The sequence below is a fragment of the Cinclus cinclus genome, chromosome 6 (assembly GCF_963662255.1).
Source record: "Cinclus cinclus chromosome 6, bCinCin1.1, whole genome shotgun sequence".
Classification (NCBI taxonomy): domain Eukaryota; kingdom Metazoa; phylum Chordata; class Aves; order Passeriformes; family Cinclidae; genus Cinclus; species Cinclus cinclus.
In genome coordinates this window covers 40,832,784-40,853,046 of record NC_085051.1, presented here as the reverse complement: position 1 = coordinate 40,853,046, position 20,263 = coordinate 40,832,784, and the positions used below count along the sequence as shown (strand labels likewise).

General features: G+C 39.3%; 1 protein-coding gene across 1 annotated transcript; it reads right to left on the bottom strand.

Annotated features, from left to right (window-relative positions):
* Positions 1–7,813: 7,813 nt before the first annotated feature.
* CIPC (CLOCK interacting pacemaker) lies at positions 7,814–18,344 on the bottom strand. The gene is made up of 4 exons (XM_062495288.1): positions 18,315–18,344; positions 16,252–16,425; positions 15,197–15,366; positions 7,814–11,651 (listed from the first exon to the last, which is right to left on the bottom strand). The coding sequence occupies exons 2-4, from the start codon at positions 16,316–16,318 to the stop codon at positions 10,773–10,775; spliced, it is 1,116 nt and encodes a 371-aa protein (XP_062351272.1). The 5' UTR covers positions 16,319–16,425; positions 18,315–18,344; the 3' UTR covers positions 7,814–10,772.
* Positions 18,345–20,263: the final 1,919 nt, after the last annotated feature.

Here is a 20,263-nt window from a genome sequence, read left to right as displayed (position 1 = left end):
AAATGAAGTTATGTATGTGATATGTGTTGAAACAGTGTTTTGGTCTTCTCTTCATAAGCATGGTATTATTGATTATTATGTTATTATATTGTATTATATATTGATTTCCACATGGCTTCTGTTTGTAAATGCTTCAGCAATGAATGAAGGAAGGCCAAGAATATCACAATGTTATATTCCTAAAGTAGTTTTTGTTCAAAGATGAGTCACAGTGCTATTTCTCAGAATTTCAATTGGACTAAAAGATACCTTTAAGCTGCTTATGTTTCTACTCTTTTTTATAATTTTATGGACTGTCAGAATGACCACTCTGGGTCTGTGCAAATTGAAGAAAACATATTAATGTTTGACATTTTTCTAACCTTGAAATGAACAAGATGTGTTAACTTCCTCTAACACAACTTTCAGATGGTTTGGAAAAATGGTGCCAGCTAAGAAATGGTAATGTCAAGACACTCAAAAAGAGCAACTACATAAACACATGCAAACCAGGATATCATAAATGATTTAAGACCACTTTAAATTCCAAGTAATTTTTAAGACAGTCTTTCTTTTTCTTCTTTACTCTTGCTCCATTCCCCCCTCCTTCTAAATAATACATGGAAATATTTGTGATAAAAGACAGCAAGTCATATAGAAAAGATTTACATGGAAGAACTGGGAGACCTTTACAGTATGTGGGAAATACCAAAGATGAGAAAGCAGACATTTCATTAGCTCAGCTATTATTATTTATGAATCAACTAGAATGACCTTTTATATTTCTTTGATAAAATTTACTTACCAAAACCCCAGTAGAAATATATCCCATTAATAATTTAGATTTCCAGAAAAAAAGCCTAAAATTAAAGTTCATATTTAAGTTGAAGTGTTAAGAGGCTGTACAGATTTTCACTCCCCACAGGAAATCCCTGAGGCATAAGAAACATTACTCTGATGGTCAGAAGTCTCCAGCACTACCATCAGAAAAAGTAATGATTTTGCAGTTAACTACCCAAATGTCAAGTCTTTTAACAAATATGAATTTTGGGAGGAAGGCTCAATTATCTGGATTATATAGCCACACAATTGGCAAGACTGTGCCCCTACAGATTCTTCAAGGCATACAAAAATTCCACTCATTAATGCACTACTATAGATTAGAAGCCATCTGAGATTATTTTAAAATTTTACACTGTCTCAAAAGTCAGTGCTTAGAGGTCCTGATCCTTTTTACCTTTGGCTCTGGCAAATCCCAGGATCTCTCCAACAAAATTTTGCTAACTATGTAAACACATGAAAGCAAGAAAGACAGAAGCTTCACAGATTAAGACAATAATGAAAACACTCAGTCCTACAGGTAGCAGAGAACTATATCTCAGTCCAGGAGAAAATACTTGAGTGTATTTTTAGCTTCTAGCACAGACATAATCACATAACTGCAGCTGCACTACTCACACCCCTCATTTTACTCACGTGTTTTCCAGGTATGCTAGTTAGACTGCAGTAGTGAATAGCTTCGAGGACTGCCTTGAGGGCATTTTTATGATTTCAAATACTGTATCTTTTTAGGTAAAATAATGTGACATCTGATAAGTCTCCAGGTTTTTGACCCCAGTTTCATATGTTGCATTATTACAGTTATATGAAGTGGTTTACATGCTGGAAAGGAAAATTACATGTGTGGGCATAAATTAATACATGATGGAGGGGCACAACAGATGTCTGCTTACACAAAATGCTTTTTTGTGTCTGCAGCACAGCCAACTAGCAGTTTAGCCATTCCTCTAGACTTATCAACCTTGAGATATTTATAAAATTTTCCCTGGATAGGCATAGAAGTAGAGATTTTAGTCAGCTATATTTTTTTCCTTTCTGTTTTCCAAACCAAAAGAAAACAGTCTCTATACTCACTTGTGGAATTACATTAGGGACATCAACCCAGTGAGTATGTAGTTTAATCTGTTCACATGAAACAAAATGTAGGTTAGTATAACCACACAAATGCTAAACCTTTACAAAATCTAGTGCCAGAACCATGATAGCCCACAGACATGACTTGTTCCAAATCTTTTACAAGAAGCTTGAAGCACTTTATAATAGTGAGTAAGTTTTGCTTTTCTCATTTTACAGCTGAGAAGATAAAAGTGCCTTCTACAAGGGGAAACAAGAAACTGAGCCTGGGGCTGTCTCAATTCCAGCCATATGTTATTGTTTGAATTATTGCATGCAGCAGTACCAATGCCAGTGCCAAGTGCTTTTGAGGTGGGCGTGATTTGTGGGATTAAAGCAACAAATTGAAGCCTACAGCGTATTTTTGGGGTGGAAGAGAGGAAGGAGCACTCCATGAAAGCAGCAAGTTAGTTCCTCCTCACTACCAAGACACTTTTCACCTTATATATCTAAATCTAAGGGGAAAAAAGTCTTTGTGCCTGGAACAACCTGGAAAACTGGTCTACTGTGAGGACACTTACATTGAAATCTATTTTCACACATCTGTGAGAAACATCTTTGGTAACATTGGTGTTCAGTATTCTTTTCATTTCCTTTGCCTTTGTTCTTTCCCCTTTATTAACAGCTGTCACCTACTACGGCATTAATTTTTTGAAATTTACTTCATCTTTTTCCACTTTCTTCATGTCAAATTGTTGAGATTTTAGGTGTTGGCCATATGGCAACCGGTCCCTCACTCAAAATTCTCTTATTTTATCTTCTACTTGATGTGACAATTTAGACTGTAGAAAAGCAATGAAAAAATACAGTGCATTGACAACAGTGTGTGATTTAAAACAAACAGTTCCCCATGCCAAGGAAATATTGAACACTAATACAAACTCTAAAGTAAGACTGAGAGGTGATGCTACACATTGCATATATCACATTTTCATCAAGATATTTTTGGAGTTAATAACAAAGAGAGCAGGATAAATCTCAAAATAAGGAAGAAGTTCAAAAGTATATGTAGACAATCAGTGCTTATGGCACTTGTAGAACATTAAGTGTGAACACAATTGCCAGTATCAATTTCATGCTGTTATTTGTGCTTAGGTTAGAGAAGTACTTACCTGGAGTTTGGGTGCCATGGAAATGTATGAAGATCCAAGAAGAACTGAGTGCTGCTATATTTGTTCTCATCCCAAACAGAAAACAATCTCAGGCAATTTGAGACTAATTTTTAATCATGTTAGATTTTGAAGAGGCCTAAAATGGATGCAGTAGCTCATTTACTGAAAAAATTATATGTTAAGGACTGATCTTGCATCAGAACAGGGTGTGATAAAGAAATTACAAAAGCATGCCTGAAGATAATCTAAGATGTGGAGAACAATGGAGTGTTTTTCTCCCTTCCCCATATTAATAGGAGAGGTAGGCAGTGGTTTGTTATTGTAATTATATTTTATGAAATAGTGAATGTCTGCGTGTCTACTGAGTACTTGGTTGTTACTGAGCTGACTGCCAGAGCAGTGAGATGAAGCAAGAATGTGGCACTCCTCTGAGGTGCTCATCTACAGATAAACAGATGTTATAATGTGGAAACAGGAAAAGTGGTATCAAGGCATCACTTGACCCCTGGAATGGAAGGAATCCGTCTTCTTCCACGCACCCAACAAAGCTCACTGATACACATTTCACATCAAATGGCTATAGTGCCTCAGGCTGAAAGGTATTTAGATGCTGGAGAAGCAGTGGAATTTGGAAAAAAAGCAAGCCTTAGAAACTGCAATTATCCTTCCCATAACTTCACTGGCTCCAGGATCAGGCAGAAGCAGTGAATCACTGTTTTAAGTTTGGCTGCTGAAAAAAAAATTGAATGGGGTTTTACTGTGCAGGTAAGTTGATCTTTGCATCCCAGTCTTTCAAAGAAATAGAGGTTCTGGCCATGAGGTGCATGTTCAGATTGCCCAGCTTGTTTCTGAACTGCTAGAAGGCAGTCAGGGCCATTGGTTTATCTATGTACCCACATTTCACTCTCAATGACATCTCTCCTAACTACAGTCTCAACATTCTCTACCCAAATGCTGCTACTGCACAGGACCAGGAGCACTACAGCAATAGTCCTCAGTGCAGTTACTTGCTCTGCTCTGTCCCAGTTTGGGTTGGCTGCAGCCCCCACTATGCATTTGGAGGTGTTTCACTATTTTGATGATTACCATCAAGCTGAGACTTTAATCCTTGCACAATAAGGATCAGTTTGCAATCAAATGTTTTTGAATACTTTCTGGCTATTTATCACACAATCTCAGTAACCTCCTTCCAGAATGTTCTAAAAAAGCATTAACGTGTAAGTGTTCTCCAAGCATGTTTAGTGATAGGATGCTGAACAGTGAAAACCATTTTCACTTTGATATAGACTATCCTATTCTGCCTTCTGAGCATGTTTGGATATGTATAACATTATCATTTGCAGGGGAGACAATACTTAGCAAGAACACAAAACAATAGGAATTGCTGACATTCACCCTGGGTAAAACCCCTTTCCCATTGTCCACTCAATATTTCACACTTTGCACACTAAACGCTGCCCATTTCACAAAATAGTCACTGCACTGAACTTTGCCTCTGGCAAATGTAGAACAAGACATATCCAGTACCATGATGTCTTATGCCAAACAAAACCAAGTTGGTTTTTTTATCAAGTAGAATTTTTAGGCTGAAAAAATGGTATTTGTACTCACTAAGACAGCAATTTTCTCAGGAGATGCTGCTCCATCTTCACTTTCTTGGGATCTCTCTATTAGTCTCCTCTGCCATTGCAAACAACTGAGCAGTTTTGACTTTTTACTTTTTATGGAAAAAAGTAAGATTGTTTCAGCAAGCATGTAAGAAGCATTTCAGTTCCCATTAACTAAATTAGTTTAATCACAGTAAGACCATGAAGAAAACAATTAAGAAGTTGATGAAACTCCCCTTTTGGCCCTGAAAAGTCAATTTCCTCAATTTCATAATATGTATGAGATGCAGAAATCTTTGTTGGCAGTGCTCCAGTTGAAGGTAAGAATTATAATGCTGCAATGCACAATGGCAAAAGCATTTCAAAAAAATTCCTGTTGAGCAATTAGAAAAAAGATTTATTATTCATCTTGGATCATAACTAGTAACTTGATTTCCACTTCAAAAAGTAATTCAGAACATTTCAAACAACACTTATTACACATTTAAATTAAGCAAGTTTGAATGAATTCTGACTGAAAATTTGACAGAGCTAATCAAGAAGCTCTCTAGACCACCAATACTATTTAAATGAATTTCACACTTTTAGGAATGATTTCAGAGGACTGAGGTAAGGAAAGAACTAATACAGCATCAGCTTTTCAGAGAGTAGGTAGACTGATTTAAATTGACATAGCAGGAAACAGAAAGAAAACAGTGGAAAACGCATAATTTTTGAGCATTCCAGAACATAGAAAGCAAAACCAACTGAAATTACTAAAACTTATAAGAAATAGAGTTGGTCAGATAAAACTGACTCCTTATATTGATCAGCTAGAATTAAAAATTTGTTGAAGGCAAAGCCAACACACATGTAGTACTTATACTACTGATGGGCATTTAAAAGTGTGCCCCATGACAGACTGAAGCCAGATTTATACAAAATTAACTGGCTATTATGAAGTATGTTGCAACTATGGTTTCTGAATTGTATATAGACATCCATTAAGCACAATCTTCTTATTTTAACAATGTGTTCTTTACCATAACATTATTTAATATTATTTTCAATTATTGAAATAGAAGATAAAATCATCTTTCAAATCTCATCTAAAAATGAAAAAGTTTCAAAGGAGAGAAGCAGAGAAAAACATTGAATACAACCAGCCACTTCCTAAAACCAGATTGCTTTGTTTTCTGGCTGCAAAGTGCATTCATAGGAACATGGAAACATACAGGACCCGGGGTTCAACAACCACAGAAGCAACAGGCACAGGGATTATTTATACTTCAAATCTGATGTCATGGCCAAGACTGTAATAAAAATTACGTAGAGTAGCAGTAGGGAGAGTTGATACCATACAATTCTTTTAGCAGTTTATTTTGCTATTAGCATTCCAATTAAAATGCATTTAAATTATTGTAAAGGATCCAAAGAAGAGTGCCACAAAGAGAGGATCCAGAAAACTTGAGTCTATTCACTTATTTTAAAAAAGAAAGCTGAAGAGTGACATGTTCAGTTTGTAAATGTCTACAATGAAAACAGCATCATCATACCATCCACTTCAGTTTAGCAGACGACAAAAGATCTGACAGCTGGATATGGAAAGATGACAGATTCAGGCATGTGTTTAATAGTAATTACGCTTCAAACAATTTGTGTGGATTCTTAATTCTAGGAGCTTTCAAATCGATCCAGGATGCTTCTTCTAAGAAAAGTTTTAGTTCCAACAAGAATTTGAGGAAGTCTTGGAAACTGTTCAGCAAGAGAGCAGACTGAACACATGGTGTTTCCTTCCACCTTCTGAATCAGATTACACTGGAACTGTAAAATTTTTCTCATGGAAGTACCTCAGAGGAAGTAGATTTAAAAAGGGAGAAGTGGGCATGAGCATTTTGGACATGCAATACAGTAGGGACTATATGGCTGCATTACACCACCACCCGAAAGATGCATCATCGAGGTATAGCAAGAGTAAAATTGTGTAGGTGAGGAGGGACCCTACATTTTTGTATTAGAAATTATGAAAATGAAAGCAGTAGCAGCATGCTATGTTCAATCTAGCAGATGCCAGAAATTTTGCATGCCAGGAGATTGCTCAGACCAAGCCTGCAGGGGTACTGTTCCTTTCAGACCATATTTATCATGAGAAAGAAAAACAAGACAGATGCAATGTACCTGAAATAAGAAATTCACCTTTTTTGGCCTTGGTGAAATAAAGGTGAAGAGGCCTAACATACTGCAGATAAACTTAACCAGGTAAAGGAAAAAGTAGCCGGAAGCAACAGAAACCTGAGAATTTCCTGCTTGAATTGTATCCATACTTTTGTGAACATAAAATTTGCAAACACTGAGTTTCTAGTCCCAGGAAATAAAATTATTCCAATTGATGGCACTCCTTTTTGGATACAGGGCAATGAGAGTCAAGTCACCTGTCTGCCAAGTAAGAGCTTTGACCAGAAATCTCCTGTATCTTAGGACAAGATCTCATGCCACAAGGCTGCTGGATGTCTTGGGCATGACAGCCTAGTTCTCCCTGCAAAAGTCATATCTGAACAAAAGAAACACCACATAAAGATAGCCACAATTTGAAGAAAAGTTTGGTGAAAAGCTGGTATATAGATATAATTGGAGAATTTCCTTCAAGAGAAGAGTGCAACATTTTTTACTCCAGTAATTCTTTCAGTGGCCAAGACTCTTACTTCACAATTTCAAACTTCTGCATACCCAGCTGACAGGATTAAGACACAACGTAGGAGTTCACCCTGCACAGACGGTGAGCATAATGTACAGTTATCATGGAGACAACAGCTCAGAAATGGAAAAATCCTTACAGGCTGTTCATGGCAGATCTATGGCAGCGGTCACCCACGACAATGTATTTTTAGAGTTCTGTACAGCCTATTTCTATGCATGCTCCTCCCAGAGACCCTTTAATTCATAGATACTGTTAACGCTCTTCAGAGAGATACATCATAGTATCACTTCTCTATCCCCACTTTTCCACACGGGCAACATGCTGCTGTGGAGCTGTATTTTAAGCATGCTTTGGAACCAAGGACTTCGCAGTTTGACAGCAGTAAATAATCCACAAACTTTTCAAGTATATACTTTATTTCATTTATATTTCACAGTCAATTTCTGTAAAGTTTTAGCAAAAAGGTAATGTTCTATAACAGAGGTATTGGGCTACTGTGTTCAGAGCTAGCAATGTGCTTTGAAAGTACAGAAGGTATTTCCATTCCAACTAGAACAGCAGAATTTCAAAAAGACATAGTAAAAGTAATCAAAAAATACCAATATTTATTAAAACTTAATACAAAAACCAGTCTGTCTGACCCATCAAGCTACTTGTAAGTTGACAGCAACAGCTGAAACTGCAGCAGGCCATCTGACTGATTAGACCAGGACAGCTGTCTTCAGCTGACTTCTTAATACCAAGTCCTACTGCTTCAAAGATCAAAAAACCCTGTGAGCTCATAGCTCACAGTGTCCATTCAGAGGCTAACAATTCTGTTCAAATCTACTGGACAACTTTCAGATCCTGCCCAGAATCTTGACTTATCCTGGTCCTGATGTAGTCAACTAATTTTCCAAATGTATTTCCATGCTAACCTGTTTTATTACATTGCAGCCAAAAAAAACTAAAGCCCTTAGTGTTTTAAAGCTTTATCAGGGCTCCCAGGACTAAAGGCAGCTAAGAAAACTGAACAGAATGGTGCCTGATGACATACTTATCACCAGAGACCTTCAACATCCTTTTTTTTTTTAACATAGATGTTAAGGTTTCCCATTATCTAGGGATATGCTTCCTAAGGAGCCCCAGGTTTGAGTTCCAGAGTGGATTTTTCTAGTTCAGTAAATACTATTTAAGTCTGGACTGATGCCCAGTAGGAGATTTCTAACCAGCTGCTGGACTTTATTCACAGATTTATTGAACATATATTTATACAAATTACACCAGCTGAAAGGCCCATTAGCTGTAAGCACACCCACTTCAGCCCATCCTCCATACTGCCAGGAAAAAGTACATGTGGTACTCTAAGAGCTATAAGAGATTTCTACCAGCTAAGTCTCCCTAAGTCAGAGGGTACTGCCCTGTAAAGCAAGTTTTTCATCCTTTTATACTCTATTAGAGCAGTGAAAATAGAATGGAGGTCACTGGTAGACTCATTTTCCTTGTCTCAAACAGCTACGACTGGACTTCATTTTTTTCTGTCTCCCTTTCATCTCTAGGTACCCTGAGCCCATCATCTTGTTTTCTAGGGCAATCGCTTCCTAAAAATACATATTCTGAAGTTCAAATTCTCCCCTCTATTTAATAGGTAGAATAAGTAAGAACTTTAGGAAAAGTAGGAAAAATATCCTATGCACTTTCTCATACCTCACACCTCTAGGCCTATTACATGTATTTCATCAATGGAACTGCCTCCTCTCCTTGTAAGAAGTTCAGATGAAAACAGGATCTTCTTCCCTCATAAATGGACTAAGTTATCATCACATCTATCCTGCCATATGTCATCTGGTTCAGGTATCACAACTGATAGACTGTGTCCATATTGGACATATCCTACATTATTACACTGTACTGTGCTGCCTTCTGGGTTTACTGGCTGAGTTCCAATATCGCCAGGCTGCGAGTTATGAGACATGGTAGCATCACAATTATATGAGGTATATTAAAAAAACATAAATGCCAAAACAGCGTCTACAAATGCTTTTGAACAATTCCCACATACTGCACCAGTCTTCAGCAGGTAGGCAGGATCTCATGAAAGGCACAGCTGCTAGCTGGCTACAGCTCCACTACAGCAAACCCTGCCACAACATTTCTCTTTATGCCCATGGTTATACAATGAGGGCTCACATACCTCAACTTAGACAAGTAAAGCATTTCTTTTCATCAGTATAAAAAGGGTGAAATCCCTTGCAAGACAGAAGTCCCTTAAAATTTCTCTAATCCACCTGTTTCAGGAAGGACTATAACAGTATTCTCTACAGTCTTCCACAATACTGATTCTTAGAGGCATCCCAAAATGTAAAGGTCTAGTCACAAATTAGCAAGACATCCACTCTACTTTCAAGTTTCTTTTAAACAATCTGAAACAGGTGACAGAAGGAACCCAAGCATCAAAATACTTAGTTGCCCAGATGGCATGAATTTTTGAAAACACTGTTACACAAAGAACATATCACAGATGACCCATATTCCTTAATGTTCTTAGACAAAGCAGTTTTCAATTTTCTACACAAGCTACCTTGGGAACAAAAATCCCTTCAGACTGCAGAGAGAAATGTAGTTAAGTGCCTAGATAACTGCAATGAAATAAATGTTTGTAAAACAGCTTTTGTAACATGACTACTGTGCCTCTCTGGTAGCAAGGTCAATATCTTATGCACACTGTGGTGTTAGCAATATCTCAAGGCAAGCAGCCTAGGAATGCTATCAATCCATATGAAGGAAAAAAACATTTCGGAGTTTGTTTTTTGAAGTTCAAACTTAGGCAGATAAATGTTTTAGCAAGTTTATCCAAGCTGACACTCCTCCCACCCTCACTACATTCATCTGATTTCTCTAAAAAAAAAAAAAAAAAAAAAACAAAACAAACAAACAAACAAAACCCAAAAAACAAAAACCCACAAAAAACGGGGATGGGAGAAGAACTTATTTCACCTCATACCAACTCCCTTCACCTACTTGGAACTGCTTGGAACTGATGATGGCTCATCAGTGGGGTCTGACTGCCTGGAACTGATGATGGCCCATCAGTGGGGTCTGTTCTGCTGCTGCACTCTCACAAACAACTATCTGAAGATGGGAATAAGAAGATGTTTGCAGAATACTGCAAGTGACTGTCTTCACTTCAAGAATGGGAACATGCCAGCAGAACACAAATAAACTTCCTCAGTCCAAGGAATTACAGAGAGTAAGCATGAAATTCAAGGTCACACTACAGTACCAAGTACCCATTTTGTCTAGAACCCACCATGCTATTCCAGTCCTACAGCTGGCTCTAAAGACAAATTGTTAATGGCAATGCAACATTTGCAACTTTGCAAATCAAAAAATGCTCGAGTAGAAGTTTGAGACAGGAAAAAGGAGGCACAGAAATAACTTGACCAACAGCTAAGCACATTTTTACTACATGTTGGGATAAGTGGGGTCTTCAAGGTTGTTATCAGCCTTATCAGAACCTGTCAGAGATGCTTCTAGCTCTGCCCATGACTGTGGGGCATTGTTCTTTATTGCCTCTATGAAAAGCTGTGTCTGGTGCTTCAGCTGGTCCAGCTCAGCCTGTGTCACCTGGTTCTGATGAATGAGCTCCTTGGTTTTTAAAGTAATCTCCAGCAATCCCGACCTGCGTAGCACAACAAGCGTATTCTGAAAGCGTCTGCACTTGCTTTGTTGTTGCAAGAGCAGCTCAGGGGTAGTGCAAATCTCTTCTGGTATCAATGGAGGGCTCCACACTGCAGAAGGCACTGTAGTCTGTGATGCACTCTCGCTCTCATGAACAGTGCATTTTGTTGCCTGCAGAGTCCCAAAAGGCAAAAGGGGAGTCAAACCTGGCACTTTCTGAGCGTCACTGGAAACACGATGAAAACCCGGGAGAGCTGACAGTTTTCCACTTGTCACCAGAGCTGAAGAACTTTGCTGGCTAGAATCCTGAGGGGTCTTAAAGCTAACTGGTACATGGGAAAAAGGACTAGTAGGCAAGCCTGTGCTCATTAGTAGAGGAGAAGTCTCCATCTTGGGTGCTTCTGTGCAGAGTCGTTTATAGCAAGTGGCTTCCTGACATTCTTCTAGATCAAAGGAGTGATCTCTTTTGCAGGGCTGTGGTGCTATTTTGGGAAAAGAATTCAGGATGGGCAGATAATTAGTGGAGTCATTTCTCTTTTTCCCATCAGAGTGAGGATTAATGGGAGGTGGGATTGATGGACGAAGAAACACTAGCTGTGGCTGAGCTGGAATCACTTCAAAGGATGGCTGCACAGTCCAAGACTGGAGCTGTGATGAACTCCCCTGAGAAGCACAAACAGGGAAAAACCACAAGCCTTAAAAAAGTGTTGTAGAAGACAATAAAAATAAACTAAAATGAAACAGGTGGACTGTGCCATTTTCCCACATTTGATATATACTGTCCAATTAAAGTGTTATGAAGAGTTTTCTATCAAACTCATCCTTCTCTTTCTCTGACAATGGAGTGCAACAGAAAATAAAACTGCAATCTGTAATCCTTTTACTATGCAACAGCAGATATATTCAAAAAACAATTCAATCTGAATTTATATATACTTTCCTAAGTGAGGATTAAAGTGCAAGCTTATATCGTGAAATATTCATTAAAAATTTCAACCCAGATTGGGGTCAAACTACAAGTGCACAGGAAAGCTGAAAAATAATTAAGCTTTCTGTTATGAAATATCTTAAGAGTCAAGGAAAGACTGCAGAGACATTTTAGGAACAATTCAGGTTCCCTCTCTGTTGAAAGGTAGCAACTCAAATCTTCTCAAATCTATCATTATAGCAAGATTTTGAAATGGTTATTTAAGATACACAACAGCTGTTCAGGAAATCTTGTAATTTAAAGTACAACATACAGTTTCTGTAAATTTAAAACTATGAAGCAGGAAAAAAAAAAAGAGGCCAAATATCAACCAATGCAAGGAGAAAAGCCTGCGGTAAGCCCAGAGGAGTTTAACTTCGTACCTCTGATGAAACAGTGCACACTGATAAACATTAAAAGCATATTATTTCAAGAACAATGCCCAAGGCTTTATTCCCTCCCAAAAGCCATACTCTGGAATATAGGGGAAAACATCAATTTTTACAAGACATTACCTCTTTTTCCTCCAACACCTTACTACAGATGTTCATGAGATCGTCTGGCCAAAAACATGATTGCTTTTCTCCAAAGACACCAAATGGTCTAGACAATGGTAGAGACACTATTTCTTTCTAAAGCAAAATCTCACTTCTTAATATATTTAAGCTATTACTGCTACGATTATACCAATATACACTGTCAATTTAAATTCCTTACAACTTGGAACACAAATGGCAGGCCTGCTGAAGGCACAGTTTTTAACTACCACAAATACATTTTATTATTTTTAGTACTATATTAAGTCATCTGAAATCCATATCCTTTCCACCAGCCTCATAAGTTTTAAACTGGCAAATGCTAACATGCTTTGCTAAAGTCCATTCCCCCAGTAAAGGATTGGAACTTACCAAAAGCAGGTATTACCCACTGATTAGGACACTGAGACTTGGAGATAAGATTCAATTACCTACTCTGACACAATGTTTCTTTGGTTCAGTGGGCAAGATGCTTATGGAATAGGGGTACAGAACAGCTACCTGTAAAAATAAATATTACTACCTTAACACAGAAGAAAGAACATTCAAAAGAAAAGTATCTGGAGATTTAAGGAGAAGCATATAAATACTGTAACTATACATACACAGGACAGAACATGTAGCCTTAAGGAACAAGGGTTTGGAGCCAGAAGTTGCCATTTACTGCACTGCTGAACAGCACCTAGCACGGCAGAGCCCCAGTAATCACTGAGGCCAAAAGACCTGTGGTAACTGTTTATATTGCTCTTGGGTTTGTTCCTAGCTCTGTTCTTTCTTATTTTCCTTCTCAAATAGCACTCAGCTCTTGCTCTCCTAGTCAAAATCTCATTTTCAGTAGAGAAGGCCATTTTCATTTTACTAACTCTGCAAATTGTTGTTGTGTTGTGTTGCATTTTTTAATGAAAGCTAACTTCCTAATGTATCAGTGACACTTGCCTAAAAAGCCTTCCTTATTTATTAAAGACTTTTACAAGACTTACAGAAACCTGACCACAATAAGCACTGTGTTCTAGAGCATTAATCACCACTTGATTTTTCTTTAGCAGCATTAATGCTAGCTGTCTACATTCTGAAATTGGGCCTGCAGGTAACAGCAGGTAATCACCACTGTAGAGGATCACAGTGGTTCCAAGACAGAAAGATGATGCTGATTGAAACTGAAACTGGAAGAAATAAACAGCAGTAACTGGATGCTGCCTTTGTTGTGTGGCTTTTTTGTTTTTGGTCCAGCAAGCCCAACTGAGCATTGTGTTGAAAACACCATTTTAAAAAAATGACCATTTGAGCTAGCTAGGAATAATGAAAAAAGGCAGAAAGACATTTCATTATTATTCTGACCCAGACTTGTTGCTTTCCTGTATTGTAATAAATGTTTTTCAATTTGACATCATTGTCTTCAATCATACATAGTTAGGTATTATGATGCAGTGCTCAAGAGAACCAAGTGTGATCATTTTATCCATCTCCAACTCCTCCTTGCAAAATTTCCTTTTTGCTATACTACCAGGGGTTTATATACATATATAAATATATAGGCATATATATGTGGTTAGGGATTTTTTAATATTTCTCTCTATATAAGCTAATTTTTATTAGCTGCTGCTTCTTATTTGCAACACAACTTGGGAATTTAACACTGGAATCAGTACAGGTAATGTCTTAATTTTTGAGTTCTGGGCCAAAGGCTATCAGCCTTTGGTAAAGCTTGCCTGTTCCTGACTTTACATATAAATACTTCAGCATTTGTTTACACAGTATTTTGTCCATACATCTAGAAATATGACCGTAAAATACAATTGTTTCTTGTCAAGATAAAGCAGGATGCTCAGAGAACAGAACCACTTCCCCAACAACTGCATAATCTGCTAAATATTAACAGTGAGTATTAGGTCTTGCTTGTTGTCGTAACAGGTTCAGTAGAAAAAGAATCAGGATCTCTATTCTTTTTTTTCCCCTTCCCACTGTATTCTCAGAAGTATTCTAGCTAAAAAAAAAAATTGAAGAACTTTTGCTCTGCTCCAAAAATGAGTGAGTACAGAGCAGGGGGAAGTCTAGTAATATGACAGTAATTTGGACTTCTCATACCTTCTGTTAAAATGTTAAAGTTACACAGGGGGTTTCACAGATGTGGTGGAGAACTATACATTACAAAAGTACTGGAAAACAAAAATAGGGCATGTAATAGTTGCCCCGTGAGCCATCAAACGCAATCAAGTGAAACAATTATTAAAGTAGAAGCTAACTTCAGATAAGGATTTAACTTTTTCGTTTATAACATTCTGGATTAGTGTTTCCCATTACATATGAAGCTATTCTAGAACCTAAGAATGAGGAAACAAACTTATCATCCCACCTCACCATTTTTACTGAATGAAAAAGACAACAGCAGCTTTCAGAAGCAAATCACCCTTTTCTGTTTCATCTTTGGTGCTATTCACACAACAATCTCGAAAATGCATTTTGGGGGGATTCCTTTGAGACAAAGAGGTTTAGGAGATGGAGATGGAGCAGAGTTTCTCTATTTCGCATTCCATCTTAGTGATTCCAGCTGCCTCTCAAAAGAAAAAAGAATCACATCAGAACTTCTTAAATTACCAGTAACTTTCTGGACGGCAAAAACATCGCAAAATCTTTTTTGAAAGGAAAAGTGTTTTTTAAAGAATTAAGAACATGCAATATTTTTCAAGATATTCTTTCTTCCCTACCTGCTTAACCAACACATTTTTCATAACAACCATAGGAGATAGTGCAGGAAAGGAGCTGCTTGTGGTCCTTGGGCATTGCCAAGGCCCATCCTCTGCATTCCAACACAGCGCATTCAGCACATCCTCGGAGTCTGTCTGCTCCATAGCACTTGGGCACTCGGAACTTCCATCTGTCAGATGCAGAATTCAGCTTTTAGTTGTACCACATGGTTCCTACTACTTTTCAGTTCTAATATTCTGCCTCCTTCAACCAAGTCACAAAGAACAGTAAAGTTTAGTTCTGTAATATTAACAAAATCAAAGCAGCTATGAGAGTTGTCAGACAGCCTCTGATAAAAAGGCTTTGTATTTCGGGTCAGTTCTTATAAATTTTCTCCCCCAAAAATCTATTATTTTTTGGGTTTTTGTATTTAGTCTCCAAGGGACTGCATAGTATCGTGAAGGTTGCTTTGCTTAAAAACTGATACAGGAAAGCACTATAGATTCCAGCACTGCCACATCCATAGTTAGTGATGCAGGCATTTTGTATCTTGAAATTTCCTATCTAAAATCCAGTAAAGCAGGTATCTCTCATAGAAGCGTGGTTTTTTTTTTTTTCATTTAAAGGTCATTTTTGCAGTTTTGTTGAGTACTAAAATGGCACACCCTGTCTATTATTTTACTGATATTATAACCATTACTCTCTGGTTTATCAGGCTCTACTGACACAGTACAGTCAGATCATAAGAGACACTGGGTAGCATAATCCAACAATTCATTCATCACTGCAAAGAACAAAAAGTAGTATTGACATCTCCACTTTAGACTCCAAAGTCTAAGATTCTTCCATTAATTCTAAATTCCCATGCCATTCAAATTCACAGGGTGAACTTTATAACTTGGTAATGTTCCACTTCAAACACTTTAGTGGTAGTGAAACCTATATTGCATAGAAAGGCCCTCCAAGGTAATGAGACACAGACTGGAAGGGGTTACTCAGATTTGTTAAACCTCACCAGTTAAAGCACACCCTCAGCACAGTAACACACAAAAAGGGTAACACTGTTTTTCCAAACCTGAATATCCGGAGTCTTTGTCAGATTCAGCTGCTGCCATACTGAAGCGATGGTTGAAGCTCTTCATTTCAGTCACTCTGCCCAACTATTCCTCAGGGTGTCAGCAGATGACTATTTTGTCTGAGTGCTTCCATAGTGCCACGGACAGTTTTTAACACCTTTTCCATTGAGGAACTACAAGAACAGTTAAGAACAAAAAAGGACTTTATCTGAACCTAAAGAAAGTTCCATCAGTATAAGCCAACAACAGAGGATAGTTACCTATCTCCTTTGATACTGCCGGTGAGCTAACTACACACTTCAATATTTCAAAATGCTGAAAGAATTATATTTAGATCAACAGCTAATGTACTGGACATGTCTTTCCACCTCAAAAGACACAACAAACTAAAAACTAAGGGCTATTCATAAAAAATATTCATTTCAAGAATTAAAATTATTCAGGACATTATTTAGCTTATGAAAGCTTTGTTGTTCCAAGGGCTGAATTGCAAAACAAGACAGTTGTGCTGGGTGAAGCTCTTAGAACAAATTCAGCTGAACCTGCAAAACTGTGGTTTTGCTAATACAGTTTGTTTCATTCTCAATGGTAGAATAAGTCATCAGAGAAAAGAATGAGTGATCAGTGAACACGCTGGGGGGCTAAAGAAATCTATGCTGCTAAAAGAGCAACACATACTGCAATATACTGCTAGGGGAGACAGTGCCTTAGAAGTACCCACTCCCAGAATAAAAACATTGAAAGGCTGAAACTAAAAACTATGAAAATCAGAAAAATGTAGTAACTTATGGCTTCCCACACTACATACCTGTCACAACCTTCAGCTGCTTCCTGACGGTGGGCAGCACCATCTAAGACTAAGTTTCTCCTTCTCTTAAAGAAGATAATTGAGAAACTGACTAACAGAAAACTGACAGAATTAACTGCAGAAATTATTCCTACTATTATTTGTAGAAATTATTTTCCTATAAAGCAACCCACTAAGTTATGTCTCAATGTTAAGTTTTGTATTTAAATTACAAAACCAGGCACTCAGGAGTCTTCATCATAGTCAGGCCAGCAATCCATCAGCAGCAGTAGCCAGTATAAGCTGCTTCAAATGACATAGCAATAGACACTCTAGAATAATCTACGCCAAAATGCAAGTTTCTTCTTCAGGTCCTGACAACTTTGTTAGAAGTGTGCTCCAGAATCCTGAGTCTTAGCACCATTACTGAATTCTGAAATGGGAAAATGTCTGTCTATTACAAGAACAATGGAATAATGGTGAGCAGAAGAAAATTTCCTCAAGTAGCTATCTGCATCACTTTTACTTTCCATCTTCAGTTACACCTGCCTGTCTGCTAACAGGTATGGAACAAACAAGGTTACACAAGCACAACCTAGATGCTATGCTTGCAATGGAAGAAGTGGTTTAAGTCCTGATCCACGCTTTCATTACTTAGTCCTTTCCAAAACAAATGCATTTTTTTAAGAAAGTGATACACAGAAATGTTAATCTAAACTAAAACCACAAAACCCCCAAAAACCAAAACCACCTCAAAACAAAACAAGAAACGGAAAGGGTAGAAATAAAGTAAGAACACCTCATCTACCAGCTTTGCATCAGCGAGGCTTTGGGAAAAGGCTGACACATCACCTTCTTTCACGGAAAAAGGCAAAACAACGCAACCACAACCGAAAATAAACAAACCAGAAGTGCCACTCCCCCGAGGCACGGGAGCGAGAACCCTCGTGCCCATCCCCGGGCCAGAGCCGCCCCCCGGTCCCGGAGGGCAGGACCTCCGCCCCGCACTGCCTTTAGAACCGGGCATCCACGCCGTCGTCCAGCGCCGTCCCTCCCGCTGATCCCACCCCAGCGCCTGCCGGGCCCACACGCCAGACTCCTGCTGCACGAGGAGAACCCGCGCAGGCGGGCCGAGCCACTCGGTCGCCGGGCCCGAGCCGCCACCCCGCCACACGGCGAGGCGCAGCAGGCACGGCACAGTCCCGGGGCCTCAGGGCCGCCGCCTCCCGCCGGGCACGACCGGGCCGAGCCGGTCCGGACCGCACCGCCCCTCACCTGGGCGCGGGGCCGCCACAGTTCAGCCGCGCCGCGCCGCGCATGCGCCGCACCCGCCCCGGGCACGCTCGGCCCTCACGGGCGCCGCGCCCCAGCGCGCATGCGCAGAGCGGGCTGGCGGGAGCGCGGTTCTTGCTGCCCGTGGCCGTGTGAGGGAGGTGGGGAGGTGAGCGGAGCTGGGAATTTGGGCTGCTGCTGGGCCTCACAAATACTGTACAAAAAAGTACGATTCTTCCGCACACAGAAGGTTTGGCACTTGTGCAGCCTCACTCTACGAATGAGAGAGGAAACACGGACAGACAGTTTAAGTACGAGGAAAGCAGCATCAAGATCTCGAAGAGGGAAAACACAGCAAAAAAGGGAATCACAGAAGCAATTAGGTTGGAAAAGACCTCGGATCATCGAGTCCAACCTATGACCTAACACCACCATGTCAACTAGACCACGGCACTAAGTGCTGCATCCGGTCTTAAACACTTTCAGGGACGGTGACTCCATCACCTCCTTGGGCATCCTGTTCCAATATCTTTTCTGTGAAGAAATTCCTTCTCATCTCCAACCTGAACCTCCCTTGGCACAGCTTGAGGCTATGTCCTCTTGCCCAGGCTCTGGTTGCTGGGAGAAGAGGCCAAGCCCCATGTGGCTACAGCTTCCTTTCAGCCTCATGAGAGTGATAAGGTCACCCCTGAGTCTCCTTTTTTTCTGGTCTGAACATCCCCTTCTGCTCCTCACAGAACTTGTGCTGTAGATCCTTCACCACCTTCACTGCCCTTCTCTGGACCCACTCCAGCACCTCAGTGTCCTTTCCTGAATGGAGGGACTCGGAACTGGACACAGAACTCGAGGTGTGGTTTCACTAGTCCCAAGTATAAGGGAGGAATCACTTTTTCCTGTCATGAGTGTAAAAAAACCCAAACAACTTATACATGGTTGGAAAGTGTTGAAATGTGCTGATTTGGTTTACATGAACTGCACATAAACCAAGAGCAAATAAATAGGAGGAAGTGAGTCCCTGGTTCAGTGAAAAACCTAGAGTAGCTATTCTTGTTCTGAGAACTGCATAAATGCTACCAGCTGCCAGAAATCTGTCAGAATATTTTGCATTTGAACATGAAAGACATTAGAGAAGACTGAAAAGGCTGTGTGAAAGACCTCAGCAAAGACACAATGAATCCTTTAAATAGAAATGGAAAGAAACACTTCCATTGTTATGATGGTCTGGTTGAAGAACCTGAAATATGCTGATTAAAGAGGTCAACAAAATTAATAAATTCCTGAATGAAAAAGAGAAGGACCTTTAATCTCAGCATAGTCTCGTAAACCAGTTGTCAAATGCAACACAAAAATGTCTGAGGTTACATGAAATGACACTGTCATTTCAAAAAATGTAGCACTGATGGATTCCAGTCCTACCAATCAGAAATACTGTGAGAGAACACAGTGACTCTTATTCTTAGGATATATTTTTGAGCACTTAAATGCCAGAGCTGGTTCTGATTACATCTAAGATGTGGTATGAGATGTGTGATCTCTAAACTCTGGATTTGGATACCTTGCTGTTCAGGAGTTTTGAGTTCTGAGGAGAAGCATGCTGAGAATGCTGTTGTATCATCTTATTTGCACAGACATGGTTCTGGGTTGCCTTGTACCTAGGAACAACCCTCACTGTCCTCCACAGATGCCAGATTTCTCAGGATGTGGGGTATGTGTGGGTGCTCAGGGGAAACAGTGCACCAGAGAGCAAGTAGCTTGTGTTTGGGACAGACAACCTGCTGTTCAGTTCAGGTGATTCAGAGCAGATTTGGAATATGTGATACCAGGCCTTCATCCAAGGGGGAGCAGGTAGGAGAATGAAATACTATATTGTTTAACAGAGAAGTTTTCTTGGGTTGTCAGAGTAAACCTCTGTTCTAAATAAATTAAATCTTAGCACTTGAATTGTCCTTGAA